This window comes from Kogia breviceps, chromosome 2 (genome assembly GCF_026419965.1).
Source record: "Kogia breviceps isolate mKogBre1 chromosome 2, mKogBre1 haplotype 1, whole genome shotgun sequence".
NCBI classification, from domain to species: Eukaryota; Metazoa; Chordata; class Mammalia; order Artiodactyla; family Physeteridae; genus Kogia; species Kogia breviceps.
In genome coordinates, this window is record NC_081311.1 from 168,464,104 (window position 1) to 168,477,227 (window position 13,124).

At 40.4% G+C, this 13,124-nt stretch overlaps 1 protein-coding gene across 2 annotated transcripts in view; it reads left to right on the top strand.

Moving 5' to 3' along the window:
- Positions 1–7,686, top strand: part of CDK15 (cyclin dependent kinase 15) — an 89,490-nt gene extending 81,804 nt beyond the window's left edge. Inside the window, exons 13-14 of one of the 2 annotated variants that reach the window (XM_059053455.2) lie at positions 4,287–4,428; positions 6,838–7,686. In XM_059053455.2, the coding sequence (XP_058909438.1) occupies positions 4,287–4,396 (110 nt within the window). In that variant the 3' untranslated portion in view covers positions 4,397–4,428; positions 6,838–7,686. Of the gene's footprint in view, positions 1–4,286; positions 4,429–4,906; positions 4,948–6,837 lie in introns of those variants that run through there. The other variant, XM_067026584.1, reaches the window with a different exon arrangement.
- The last annotated feature ends 5,438 nt before the right edge of the window (positions 7,687–13,124 follow it).

Here is a 13,124-nt window from a genome sequence, read left to right on the forward strand (position 1 = left end):
ATTGGGCGTCTATGTGTTTTACATAAATTCTCATTCAATCTAGATACTAACTGTCAAATCTGGAGTTATTATCCTCATATTACATATTAGAAAACTGGGGCTGAGAGAGGCTAATTGCTCCAAGTCATACAGCTAGTAAGTGAGAGAGGCAAAATTTGACTGTAAGTCAGACTCGCAAGCCACTGTCTTCCACTTCTCATCACTGCTTGCTAAAGATCACAAGGAAATTTAGTACTGTAACACAACCAGGATTAGAACCAAGATGTTGACTCCCAGCCCTGCGACCTTTCCACTCTCTTGTCATGCTCTATGTTTATTTTAAAGCCTTCCCAGGAAATATGTCACATGTTCCCAGGTAACATGTTCAATAGCTCACAATTAAGAGGGCTCAATTTTACGTTTAATAAAGATTCAAGCCCTGTACCTCTTCCTTAATCCTTAATGCCATCTGGTCTTAGTTTGTTCTTTCTTTTTCTTTTTTTTTGTTTGTAACACAGTCACTCTTGGGTTTTAAGATTTCTTAATCAGTGCTGGTTATTATTTTTTCCTTACTATTACTTATTCAGTTTTGTAATAAAAATATCAGGATCTAATGGAAAATTGGGTAAAGGCACAAAATAGCAATTTACACAAAGGAAATGCAAAAACATACCAACACATGAGATAAATAGGCAGTCTAACTAGTGATTAAATAAATACAAATAACTGTTAAAGTAGTTATTTTTTTCCCTCAACTTAATGACTCCTAACTCCCAGTGCTGGGAAGATTGTGGTAAAATGATTCTCTGCAGATGGTGGTGTAAGTTGGGGCAACCTTTGCAAAGCATTTTGCCATACCTATCAGGAGCCATAAAAATGCTAACAACATTCAACCCTATACTTTGGTTCCTGGAAATTATCCAAAAGAACAATTGAACAGAAAAGAAAAAAAAAAACAAAAAAAACTCTAGATGCATAAAAATGTTCATTGTAGTGTTGTCTATAATTCTTTTAAATTCTAAAAGATAAAAGAAACTCTAAATATTCAACACAAGAGAACTGATTGGATAAATATTGTTATATTGACTCAGCATACAGTACTATGTAACCATTTAAAATGATAATTCACAGGAGTGTGGGTTAGTATGGAAATGTTTACCTTATGACACAAGCTAAAAGAAAGGATACAAAATTGCACATTATAATGCACCTGTGAAAATGTATTATGCATGTCAACAAAACTGGAAAGTAGAGTACAAAAATAAAAATGCTCTTCTAGTTGAGGGGAATTGTGGGTAAATTTTTTCCTTTTTTCAAAGTTTTCTTTTATGTTGATGTTATATTGCCTTTATTGTTTAAAGGAATAAAGTAAGACAAATGGTACAGGGAGTTCAAGCTCTGGATTGAGAGTTTAAAAACTTGAGTTTTCTTCTTTTTTCCCCCAGCATCACATGCATTATTGGCCCTCATAAACCTCAATTTCTCAATCTGCACAATGGGTTAACACTAGTTTCCTGCACCCCAGATTGACAGAATGTTTATTTTATAAAGCTTTTAACTCACTGATTTCAAGGGTTCACATAAATGCCATCCTGGGAGAATGGGAGGAGGGAGGGAGAGGAAAAGATAAATAGGCACTAATTAATTTTAAACGGAAAGATCATCTGCTTTAATCGGAAATGCATGTGTGCTGTGCCCCTAGTCAGAGTTTTAAGTGCACTCCATGTTAGTTAGCAACTTCAATTTAAAGTACTGTGTGATCCTTTGGGCTTTGAAGATATGAAGCCCATATACATACACATGAGCTAAAATTACCGCTCAGTCACGGAGGCTGTGTGCACTATGAATAATTAAATGCACTAAGCAACTCCAGCTGATGGATTGATGATGTGCAAGAGTAGCGCGAAAACCACGTGACAAGGAAAATTACAAGACATTTTGAAATGATGGGTTAATTTCCAAGCTTTCTTTTCAACTTGTGCTTTCTCTTTCAGCCATTACAGGCAAATAGAAGAGATTTGATTATCTTGTTTCCTGTGAAAGGTTATTTAGCTCCTCAATCCCATTAAGTCACTTTCTGCACTCCAGTGCACTGAGACTTCACCAGGTTATCAGCCCACGAAGAGTAAATGGAGACACCAGGATCGGATTTCTAAAGGAAGGAAAGTTAAAGCAAAGTTTGAAAGCGGTGACAGCCAACAGCCAGGAGCTTAGGAACTCAATTAGACTGAAAGACAACTATCTCATTATCTCATTCCGAAATGATCTAAATACATAAGAATCTCAAAGTTTTAAATAAACTTGTCCTACTGACTGTCTAGATGACTGAATTTCCCTTCTCAAAAAGTTTTTAAACACCCACTTTTGTATTTATTTATTCTAAGCACAAAGCAGCTGCAATAATTATGCTGTCAGATTCAGAAAGCTAATGAGGAGTCAGCAAATGGAGGGTTTTGCATTTGTGAGATTGCTGCAGGAGAACCACTCGGCTGCTTTTTTCCTTCTTTCTTTTTTTTTTTTTCCTCTTGTTTTCTTTTTCTTTTTCTGTGAGTTGGGAAGGAGAGTCGGGCAGTCCATGGCCAAACTGAAATCCCTTTGATTAACTGGTTGCTTTCCCAGCACTGTTCTGCCACATGTTTCTCTCTCTCTCTCTCCCTCTCTCTCTCTCTCTCTTTCTCTCTCTCTCTCCCCCTCCCTCTCTCTCTCTCTCTCACACACACACATACATCCTCCTCCCAGCCCCCCACCCCCGTCTCTCTTTTTCTTCCTCTCTCTCTCCCTCTCTCTGTCTTTGTCTCTTTCCCTCCCTCCCTCTCTCACTCTTTTTGCTTTCTCCCTCTCTCTTTCCGCCTCCCCGCCCCACCTCCCTCATTGCTATTGAGGAGCTATTGCTTTTTAGGGACATCTTTATGCCACTGTCCCCAAGGTAAGAGGACACTTCTCCCTGAAAGACGTTCCCAAAATGGTTTGGACTTGAGTTGATTTGAGAGTAATCTGTAAAGTTTAATATGCACTGTTGATTTGAACTGTTTGACTGTTTATGCTATGACCTGAGCTAAAAAAAAAAAAAAGTAGACTACAAAATTGTGCGTTATAATGTACCTGGGAAAATACATTATGCATATCAATAAGACTTGAGGTCTCCTCTTTCCGGTCTAGCAAATATGTAACTCCAAACCGAAGGAGTCAGGGCCACAGCTTACCCAAGGTAGGCAAGACAGAGTCAGCAGTGCAGCTTTATTTCTTCCCTTTGGGTGTGAATAGCTTCCAGCAAACAATATTATTACGGCATTTTATGCTTTCGGTGCACCAAAGCTGGAGCTTCTCTTTTTTGTGTAACTGTGTGGTATTTAGGGCAACCCAGTTTGTGCAGCTTGTGAGCCTTGGAAAAGCAGTGCCCAAGTGGAAGGATGTCCTGAGCAGGTTTTGTGGATGTGCTTTGGTGACAATGTGGCTGTCGCCCCGGATGTTTTTCTCAGGTGGTGTCTGTGCTAATGCTTTTAACAATCGCTACTGGTTATTAAAGATATATGGTGTATCATATCAGAGCAACCCAAGACGTTTGGCACGTATTATCTTCTCTAAGCTGAGAGCAATCTGCCCGCAAGTTTTCTTATTCCCATTTTGCAGATGAGCCCCTTAAAATGTTAACTTTTAGAGGACATGGCCCATAAGTTTAGCATAGTAAAGCACCCAGGGACAACACACATTTAACAAACACAGGCATTTATAAAAATGCAAACTGCCAGCATTCTGAGCTAACCAAATACATGAGTCTGAGGGCATAGGTAATATACATATATTTCAAACACATTTTTTAATCTACAAAAATTGCACCTTAGAGTCTATTTAAATGGATTGCCAAATGTATCTAATGTAACAGAAATTTTTAACTTTCCAAAACATGATCTAGCCCAGCACCATGCTCACTGCCTGTCATCGCTGGGACTCATGTCCAGACTCCTTGGCTTAATTTTGGCCCCTGCTGTTTGTGTGTGTGTGAGTGGTTCCCACTTCTGCTCCTATTTTGACCACGTTCAGCACCAACGTGCCTTTACCCAAGTGCTCATTTGGTAAATGTGCATTGAAGTGAAGTGAATTGAAGTGAAGTGAAGTGAATAGGAGGCACTTGACAGCTATTCAGTAAAATGAGTTATCCATGAGTCAGTATAAATTACTGGTGTATGAGTCTGGCTCACATTTTGATGTCTCTTTGGGTGACAAATATTACAACAGACATTAAAAAATACACCGTGAAAGATCCCAGGAAATAATATGTTGGTGCTTTTCTCTTTTCCTCCCTACAGTGGAGTCTTTATTTACAGTTTCAGGAGTGAGGCTAAAGCCAGAAATGTGTGACCTTTTGGCCTCCTACCGGAAAGGTCACCACCTAGCCGGGTTTAGCAAATGCTGGTGAAAAGAAAGGGCGGGATCGCCAAGATTTTCCAGGTAAGTGGTTCCAACTGTGTGGCTCCTTATGGATGGAATTGAAATCACCCACTGTCCAGTGAAGACCTGGTTCCTGGGTTCAGAGCACCTCTGTCCTGTGCCAGGCTCTTCATTCCCACTCTGGGCACAGAGGCCTAGGCCTCACAGGCTGTGAAAGGAGGATGGCAGTGCATCAGCTCCCACTACCAGGGGACTCATAAGACTCCTGAGACAACCCTTACACATCACTGTAAGGCCTTGAGCTGACACATTGGAATACAGGACTCCACTGACATGTGAAATTCCCTGAACTACGTAGTACTCGATGTCAGCTGACAGGACAAAATCAGAGGTCAGGGTGACCAACTGTCCCCATTTGCTCGAGACCAAGGGGTGTCCCAGGATGTGGGATGTTGGGTGCCAAAATTGACACAGTCCCGGGTAAACCAGGATGGTTGGTCACCATAGTGCTGCAAATTAACACCTAGCCTGCCCCCAGGTGCCAGAGCAGACCTGGTTCAGAGTCCAGCCCCACCCAGGAGGTGGTTTCGGAGGCCTACGAGTGTCCAGTCCTCACTGCTACAGGCTTCTTAGGCTACACCTTTTTGCACCATTGTTTACAAGGAGTCCTCTCCAGGGTGAGCTCTGGGAACCATGAGGGCCTGATAGGCAGGGAGGACCCATCCACAAATGTCACAGACTCAGCTGCTCTCAGGAGTCTCCTCCATCAGCCCAGGGCAACCCAGCCTTCCAAGGTAAGCTTGAAGAGGAAGGGGCGCTGTAGAGGATTTCCCCAAAGCTACCCTATCCTAAAGAGTTCTGCTGGTAGGCACAGGAAGCCAGATGGGACAACTCCAAAAGCCACCATAGTATAGACATCCCTAGATCTTACAAGAACACTCATCCTGGGCCTTCCATGGTGGGTAGAGGGGACAGCAATCTAGATAGAGGGATCAAGGCGAGACCCACGCACACAGCCAGCCAGCCAGCCCTGTAAGTGACCCTGGCTATGTCCCAGACCACAATCATTAACCTATGATTTGGCCATGCATCTGGCAAGCACAGCTTGCTGTGCTTCCTAGCAGAACTTTTGGGGCCTAGATGGTAATAACTGGCATACTCCCTGCACCACCCCTGCCCCATCGTCATTCACATGGCAGGATTCAGCTCTTTGCCAGTTTCTCTGTTAAAGGCATATACACATCAAGAATGTCTGCCTTTTGGATCTTCTAAGATCATTGTATTTAGAAATTTGGAAAGATCAGGGAAGTTTAGAATTATAGCTCTTCATCAGAGCATTTTATGAAATACTGAAGTTTATATTTTGACGATATAAAATTAGAATTACAATAAGCAATACAATAATAACATGGTATTTCCCAAGTAAAGTATTTTCTAGAGCAGAAATTTTACTATGTAATTATGCCATTTTAAACCCACCAGTTATGAGAATAGGGTATACTTTAGGATTTGCCCTTCATAAAATTATCAAAGACATTGATGGAAGTGGTCTCAGATGGTGGTGCCCCATAAGAAATAACAATTATTTCTATTGTTATTTTGTTTTTACTAAGCCGCCAGAAGGTAGGGAGCTTACCCTGACTCTCTGAACTACAGTCAGTTTCCGCAAAGAATCATTCATTACCTGTGGATGTAAATTGGTCACAATAGAAAATCAATTAAAAGCAGCGTGACAAACCTGACGTCTGTGCCAGCCATTGAGGAAGGGAGGGGGCAGGCAGAATGTGCACTGGAGTAATCTCCCGATGTCCCTGGGCCCTTGGTACTAATGTAAGGAGATAAAACCCACAGGAGATGAACCACAACAGGGAGAAGCTGGCGCAATTAAACTGTTTAATAAACGGCTTGGGATCAGCAAAATCTGGGAGTGCTGGAGTTAGGGACGAAAAGTGGTAATCACATGGACACTTGGGGCCTGTAAATCTTTTCCACTAAATTGAATTTATGTTAAAATATTCACTTTTCAGGAGATTCAAAATGTAAATTGGGATATTAGGACTTATAACTAGCAGCAATGCCTGAAAATTAAGACTCTTAAAAGATCCTCAAAATGTCAGTTTCAGGTATGGAAAAACTGTATGCTAATGTCTACAATAGAGAAATGGAACTAAAATTTACTGGGTATATACCATGTGCCAGGCACTTTACACATATTATTTCAAAGGTTGGTGTGTTTTGAATAGTTAGGATGTGGTGAGGTATAACAATAGTTTGTACATTTGGAGATAGATTTTGATTACCATGGGTAAGATGCTGCCTCTGTTAAAATTTATTATCACCTTTTCTATCTATCTGTCCATCTATATTTATATATAATTCCATCAATAACTTTGCAATAATATTTAACAGGTTTCCTTACTCAATCTGTTATTCATGATTCTGATTTTTTTATTCTTCATTCACTTCCAGGGCTACTGTATTGCTGTTTCCATTTTAATTTGCTTCCACTTACTAAGAAGCTTCAAATCTAACTCCACACTGGGCCAAGTGTTTTATACCATCACCTGTGATGTGGAATATTTTAAATATGATGTCCAAGGCAACAGTGCATAATACTTGAGGAAAAAGCAATGAAAGGTTATTGCTGCGGTCATTTGCCTAGAATTTAACAGTGATTGGCTCAAAAATTAGACATAGATTGAAATCACCTGAGAAGAGAACTTCTGAATAACTTCATTCATTTCGTTATTTGATAAAGTGATCCCTGGGCCAGAAGGAGAACAGGACAGACAGGAGACAACAATTGAAAGACTTTGGAGACAGAGCTGGTGCTTGCAGAGGCCTGTCACTCCTGTGGTCACTTACAATTTCCCTCAACAAAAGGACTTCTGTGGCAAGGAGAGGATTAGTCTAAAGTTTAGAAAAGTCTCCAGGGAAGGTGGTTTCTTGGATAAAGTTGTCAACGAAAGGAGTCTTGCTTAAGACTCTTTGTTATGATTTCCTAGGGGGCGCTTCTTCCTTCACTAACTGGATTGTCAAAACACATTACCACCCCATCCCAGCCAGATTTTGGGAGTTTGGATTGAGCTGCTGGTTAGAATTAAATTTCAGGCTGTCTCCTTCTACTGAATCCTAATTGTCTGTGATGACAGCAAAAGTGATGAGTAATCTCAGCTCTGACTTGATGGCAGAGATACTGAATACATAGATAAGAGCAAAGAGTTCCAAAGTTGTAATTCAAGTCCTGTTGCACCACGAGATACACATGCTTGTGTGCACACACATAAGCCTCAAATAAAATGAGAGATCTGTCTCGGCTAACATGTGTTTCATTTTCTACAATGGGTCCTTCTAAAAGAAGCTGGGGAAACTCAAATTACTTCATCTGGGGATGATCTACTCAGGAAATGTAGTAGCCTAGAAACCAGAGACCGCTATATAGCCTTTAGAAGAACAAGGAGGAACTAATTAAGAGAGAATTCAAAAATAGTACCTATGCACTTAGAGTCTGAGATGGAAGGAGGAAAAATGTACACAGATAGTCCAAAGAAATCTACCTTACTGAGTATTTGATTTTAGTAAGGCATTTGACAAAGCCTGTCCAGATATACCTGAAAGATGAAACTCTGGATGATGAGGCAGATATATGTGCTCAAAGAACAGTGGCCTTACTGGAGAAAGGCCAGCAGTGGTGTGGTGCAAGTTTCAGCCCCAAGTCCTGTTCTGGTCAAATGTTTTTATTATTAATCACTTGAATAAAACTAGAGAAGGCACACAATTTATTCATATAAATCATTAAAGTAAGTACTGTTATTACTCATTTATTACTTCCATTTTATAAAAGAGGAAACTGAGGCTCAGAGAAGTTAACTAACTCCTTTGTGGTAGTACAGCAGAGGTAAGGTACACACCTGAGGTCTGGCAGTCTCCAATGTCTATGATCTTTCCAGTAATCACATACCTATCAAATCTGTAGAATGCACAACTCTTGAAGAGGCAGCTGATATTTAGCATTGGATCATGATTCAAAAGCCTGAGATCTTGCTAAAAGCTAATGTGTAGCATTACACACCTATTAGAATGATCCAATCCCAGAATACTGACAGCACCAAATGCTGCCAGGGATGTGGAGCAACAGGAACTCTCATTGTTGGTGGAAATGCAAAACGGTACAGCCACTTTAGAAGACCGTTTGGCAGTTTCTTACAAAACTAAGCATACTCTTACCATAGATCCAGCAATCATGCTCCTTTGTATTTACCCAAAGGAGTTGAAAAGTTATGTGTACACAAAAACCTGCACACAGATATTAATAGCAGCTTTATTCGTAATCGCCAAAACTTTAAAACAACCAAGATGTCCTTCTGTAGATAAGTGGATAAATAGACTGTGGTGGGCTTCCCTGGTGGCGCAGTGGTTGGGAGTCCGCCTGCCGATGCAGGGGACGCGGGCTCGTGCCCCGGTCCGGGAAGATCCCACATGCCGCGGAGCGGCTGGGCCCGTGAGCCACGGCCGCTGAGCCTGCGCGTCCGGAGCCTGTGCTCCGCAACGGGAGAGGCCACAACGGTGAGAGGCCCGCGTGCCGCAAAAAAAAAAAAAAAAAAAAAAAATAGACTGTGGTACATCCAGACAATAGAATATTATTCAACACTAAAAAGAAATGGATCTATCAAGCCATGAAAAGACGTGGAGGAACCCTAAATGAATATTACTAAGTGAAATAAGCTGATCTGAAAGTCACATATTACATCATTACAACGATTTGACATTCTGGAAAAGGCAAAACTATAGAGACAGTAAAAAGATCGTGGTTGCTAGTGGAGGGAGGGAATGTTTTCAGGACAGGGTAACTATGTATGATACTATAATGGTGGATACAGATATACTTCATTCATCAAAAATTTGTCCAAACCCATGGAATATACAACACCAAGAATGAATCCTAATGTAAAACGGACTTTAGATGATGATGATGAGTCAATGTAGGTTCATACAGTGTAACAAACGTAGCACTCTGTGGAGGGCGTTGGTAATGGGGCAGGCTGTGCATGTGTGGGGGAGGGGTGTATGGGAGCTCTCTACCTTCTGCTGAATATTGCTGTGAACCTAAAATTGCTCTGAAAAATAAAGTCTATTAAAACCAAACCAAAAGAAAAAAACCCCAGAAAATAAAAAAAAAAAACTGATGAGTAACAGCCAATACATTCCTATCAAATTTCATCTGGTTTAATTTCTTACACTTTAGGCTTAAAATGTCAACAACTTAAGTAAGGCTTAGTGGAAGTTGGCACTTTTAAGTATAATATGAATTAATAGTATGTCTGGCTGCCCACAAAAGATAATGCTAATACTTGTGGGTGATATAAATGAAGGAATAAGAGGGTGTCCCAGAGAAGGGAATTAGATCACATCTAAATTATTGTTAAATTTCACCCTACCCATCACACTTTAAAAGAAACATCATATTGAAGTAAATATTTATTGTGCATCTATTAGTTTACAGATTTAATCCTGTTTAATCCTCTTAACAAGTAAGAGGTAGGTGTAATTATTCCCTGCCTTGCAGAGAAGAACACAGAACTTAATTTAAGCATCTAGGGTTTGATGCTCAGACTTTGTCCCCAGAGTCTGGGCTGCAGGCTCCAAGGAGGGCTGCTAGGAGAACAGAGGGTACAGAGACCAAGGCACAAGAAAGAATACTCCAAAAAGGGAAAACCCAGGGGCAGAGAAATTCCCTTCAAGGAATTGAGGGTTCTCATGGAGCAAAGGGACTGGCTCTCTGCTGGGTGGCTGTAGAGCCGGGACAAATACATACATTGAAAGCTCAGAGATGGTATTTTTGATACAGCAGGAAGAGTTCTCCAAAAATTTCACCTGTCCACCAATGAAATGAGCTCCCACAGCAGTAGTGGACTTCCTTTGTGCCCCAAAAGAGAAAGCTGTAGGAGGGATTCCCATGTTGGAAATTAGAATAGCTGACCCCTAAGGTCCCATCTAATTCAAAGATGTCTAATACAGGCTTTTGAAGAGCTGTGGACCAACTATACTTGGAATTATAGTAAGATCCTATTGTTGTAAGAACAGGTAGGCTCATTTGGGGGTTTTTTTTAAGGATTTTTTAAAAAGTAAAAATTGACAAAATTATTCTCTTTAATTATAATGGAAGATAAATCATGCTTGTGTTTCCTTCTTTTTCTCCTTTAATGAATGGATTTGCCTATTCAAAAGCTTAATAAAAATTATGTATGAAACACCAAAACATTATTCTAATCTTCATTTCTTCCTTGATTCTATCAAAGGAGCATTCCTGCTGTTTGTGCATAATTTTTTCCTCCCATGTTTTTGTTGATTCCTTTGTATAGGCATATACCTGACTTTAAAAAACATGAGTTATTTTTGTTCAATTAGATGTATTAGTTACTTAATAATGCTTACTTTTTCAGTCACTAGTGCTACTCACCTAGTATTTCTGTCTCCCAGACTCCATAATTGGATGGCACTTCCTGGCTCTCTGGTGGATGAATAGGGTTGAATGGTTAGAGCTAGCCAATGAATTGTGAGTGGAAGTGATATGTATCACTTCTGAATCAAGCATTTATTTGATTGCCAGTGCAAGACCCTCCAGATCTCTATTTTTCCCTCTGTTACAGTGACCAGCAGTATTCAAGATGGTCCCAGCATGAAAGGATGTAGAACAGAGTCCCCAGATGATGTATAATGAATACATAGTGAGAAAGAAAATTAAAACTTTGTTTTAATCCATTAATATTTGGAGATTATTTGTTACTGCAGTGTAACCTAGTCTATCCTGACTATTCTAGGTCACATAAAACATGTTGGTCACTGTCCAACAGGGCAGTTACTACCTACATGTGACTATTTATATTTAACTATAATCAAGATCAAATTTAGTTCCTCAGTCACACTAACCACATTTCAAGGCCTCCATAGTCACATGTGGCTAGTGGCTACCATAATGCACAATGCAGATATAGAACATTTCCATTATTGCAGAAAGTTTTGCTGAACAGTGCTGACATAGAGTGGTAGTATTTTTATGAGAGCTGGTAACATTGTCTTCTAACATTTCTTGATATTTTAAGTGCACATCCAATACCACCTTGGAGTTATTCTCAAAAAATTTTGCCTTTTTATAATGAAATCCCTGGGAACATCCAATGGAAGTTACTTTCTGGAGGAAAATAAATTACTCTGAGCAGTTACATTTCTTAGAACCAAAGTGCTCAGACTTTCCTGAAGGTTACATTGACTGACATCTTTTTGTTACTCTCGACACCTTTCATAAATGAATTCCCAGAGCAGTTTTATTTTAGTCCATCCTCTCTGAATCTATTCACATTTTCTACTTCTAACTCCTCTCCATCCCTAAGTAGGTTAATAGGCACCCGGTATAAGATCTGAGTTTATTGGCATTCTTGTAAACAATTGTTTCTTTTGTAAGAACTGTCACTGGATATTACAAGAAAAATCTTGTGGGAGCCCAAAACTGAACCAAGATATAAAATAATCCTTCCCATCTATTCATTAATTTAGTCCACAAACATCTGGACAGTAGAAATATAAAAACGTTCCCCCAAGGATCCTGTAGTCAACTGGGGCATTAGGTGGAAATAAATACAAGATCCAATGACACTTCAGTCCTCCCTGTCATAGAGGAGATGACAATTAATCTTTGTCTTCAAGTGAGAGTTTTCCAGGCAGGCAATTGGCGGGGGCGTGGGGAGGAGGGTGAAAAGAAGATAGCCCTGTGTGTGGGAAGTAAAGAAAGGACAGGATGGTTTTTGGTGTAAGAAATTGAAAATCCCCATTCAGTGGCTTAATCCATGAGGATATTAGGTCACATAAGAAATCTAGAAGTACCTGGTTCCAGGATTGATTAACTGATGGGTCAAAGACATCATCAACAACCCAGGTTCCTTCCGTCTTTCTTCATTGCATCTTCAGTGTCCTTCATTGCCTTAATTCTCAGGCTGGTTCCTATCATGGTCACAAGATGCTGCCACAGCCCCAGGCATCACATACAGGTATGACAATGTCCGGTAGAAGAAGAGGATGTCTCTTCCTGTGTGTTTATTTTTCAAAGAAAGCATAGTTATCTTCACATCTTACCGAACAGACAGTCATATCCACTCCTAAACTGCCAGCAAGAAAAATTAGATGACTGCTTTAAAATGGTCAAGATTTGCTACTGATCTGAAGCGGGGATCGCTTTCCTGAGGGGCAAGTTCCTGAACAATCAGTTTTCTCTTAACTGGGGAAGAAGTGAGGAATGACTGTTGGACAGTCGACCAAAGAATCTGCCACGGCAACAGTCTGTGGCGTGTAGTGGTGCAGGGAGTGGTGGGAGATGAAGAATGGCTGTAAGGTTTCCAGTCTGTGGGCCTGGATGACTTGTTATATCATTTTTAGTCAAGCAATTAGTTCAGGAGAGGTGGCTATGTGCTCATTTCTGGACATCTTCAGTTGGAAGTGTGCATCAGACAATTGGGACTGCTGGCCTGGGACTAGGAAATGAAGACTGGCTATATGTGGGCATCACCTACATACATGTCACTGAAGTCCCAAAGATGTGGTTCCCCAAGAGAACATACACAAAGAGAAGAAGCACAAGGGTGGAAGAAAGAAGAATTCGCAAAGGAAACAAAGTATTAATGGCTAGAAATTGGAGGGGTGGGGCAGAAAACTAGAATCATTCTGGGTGATAAAAGTCAAGAAGAGGGTTCCAAGACTGAGGC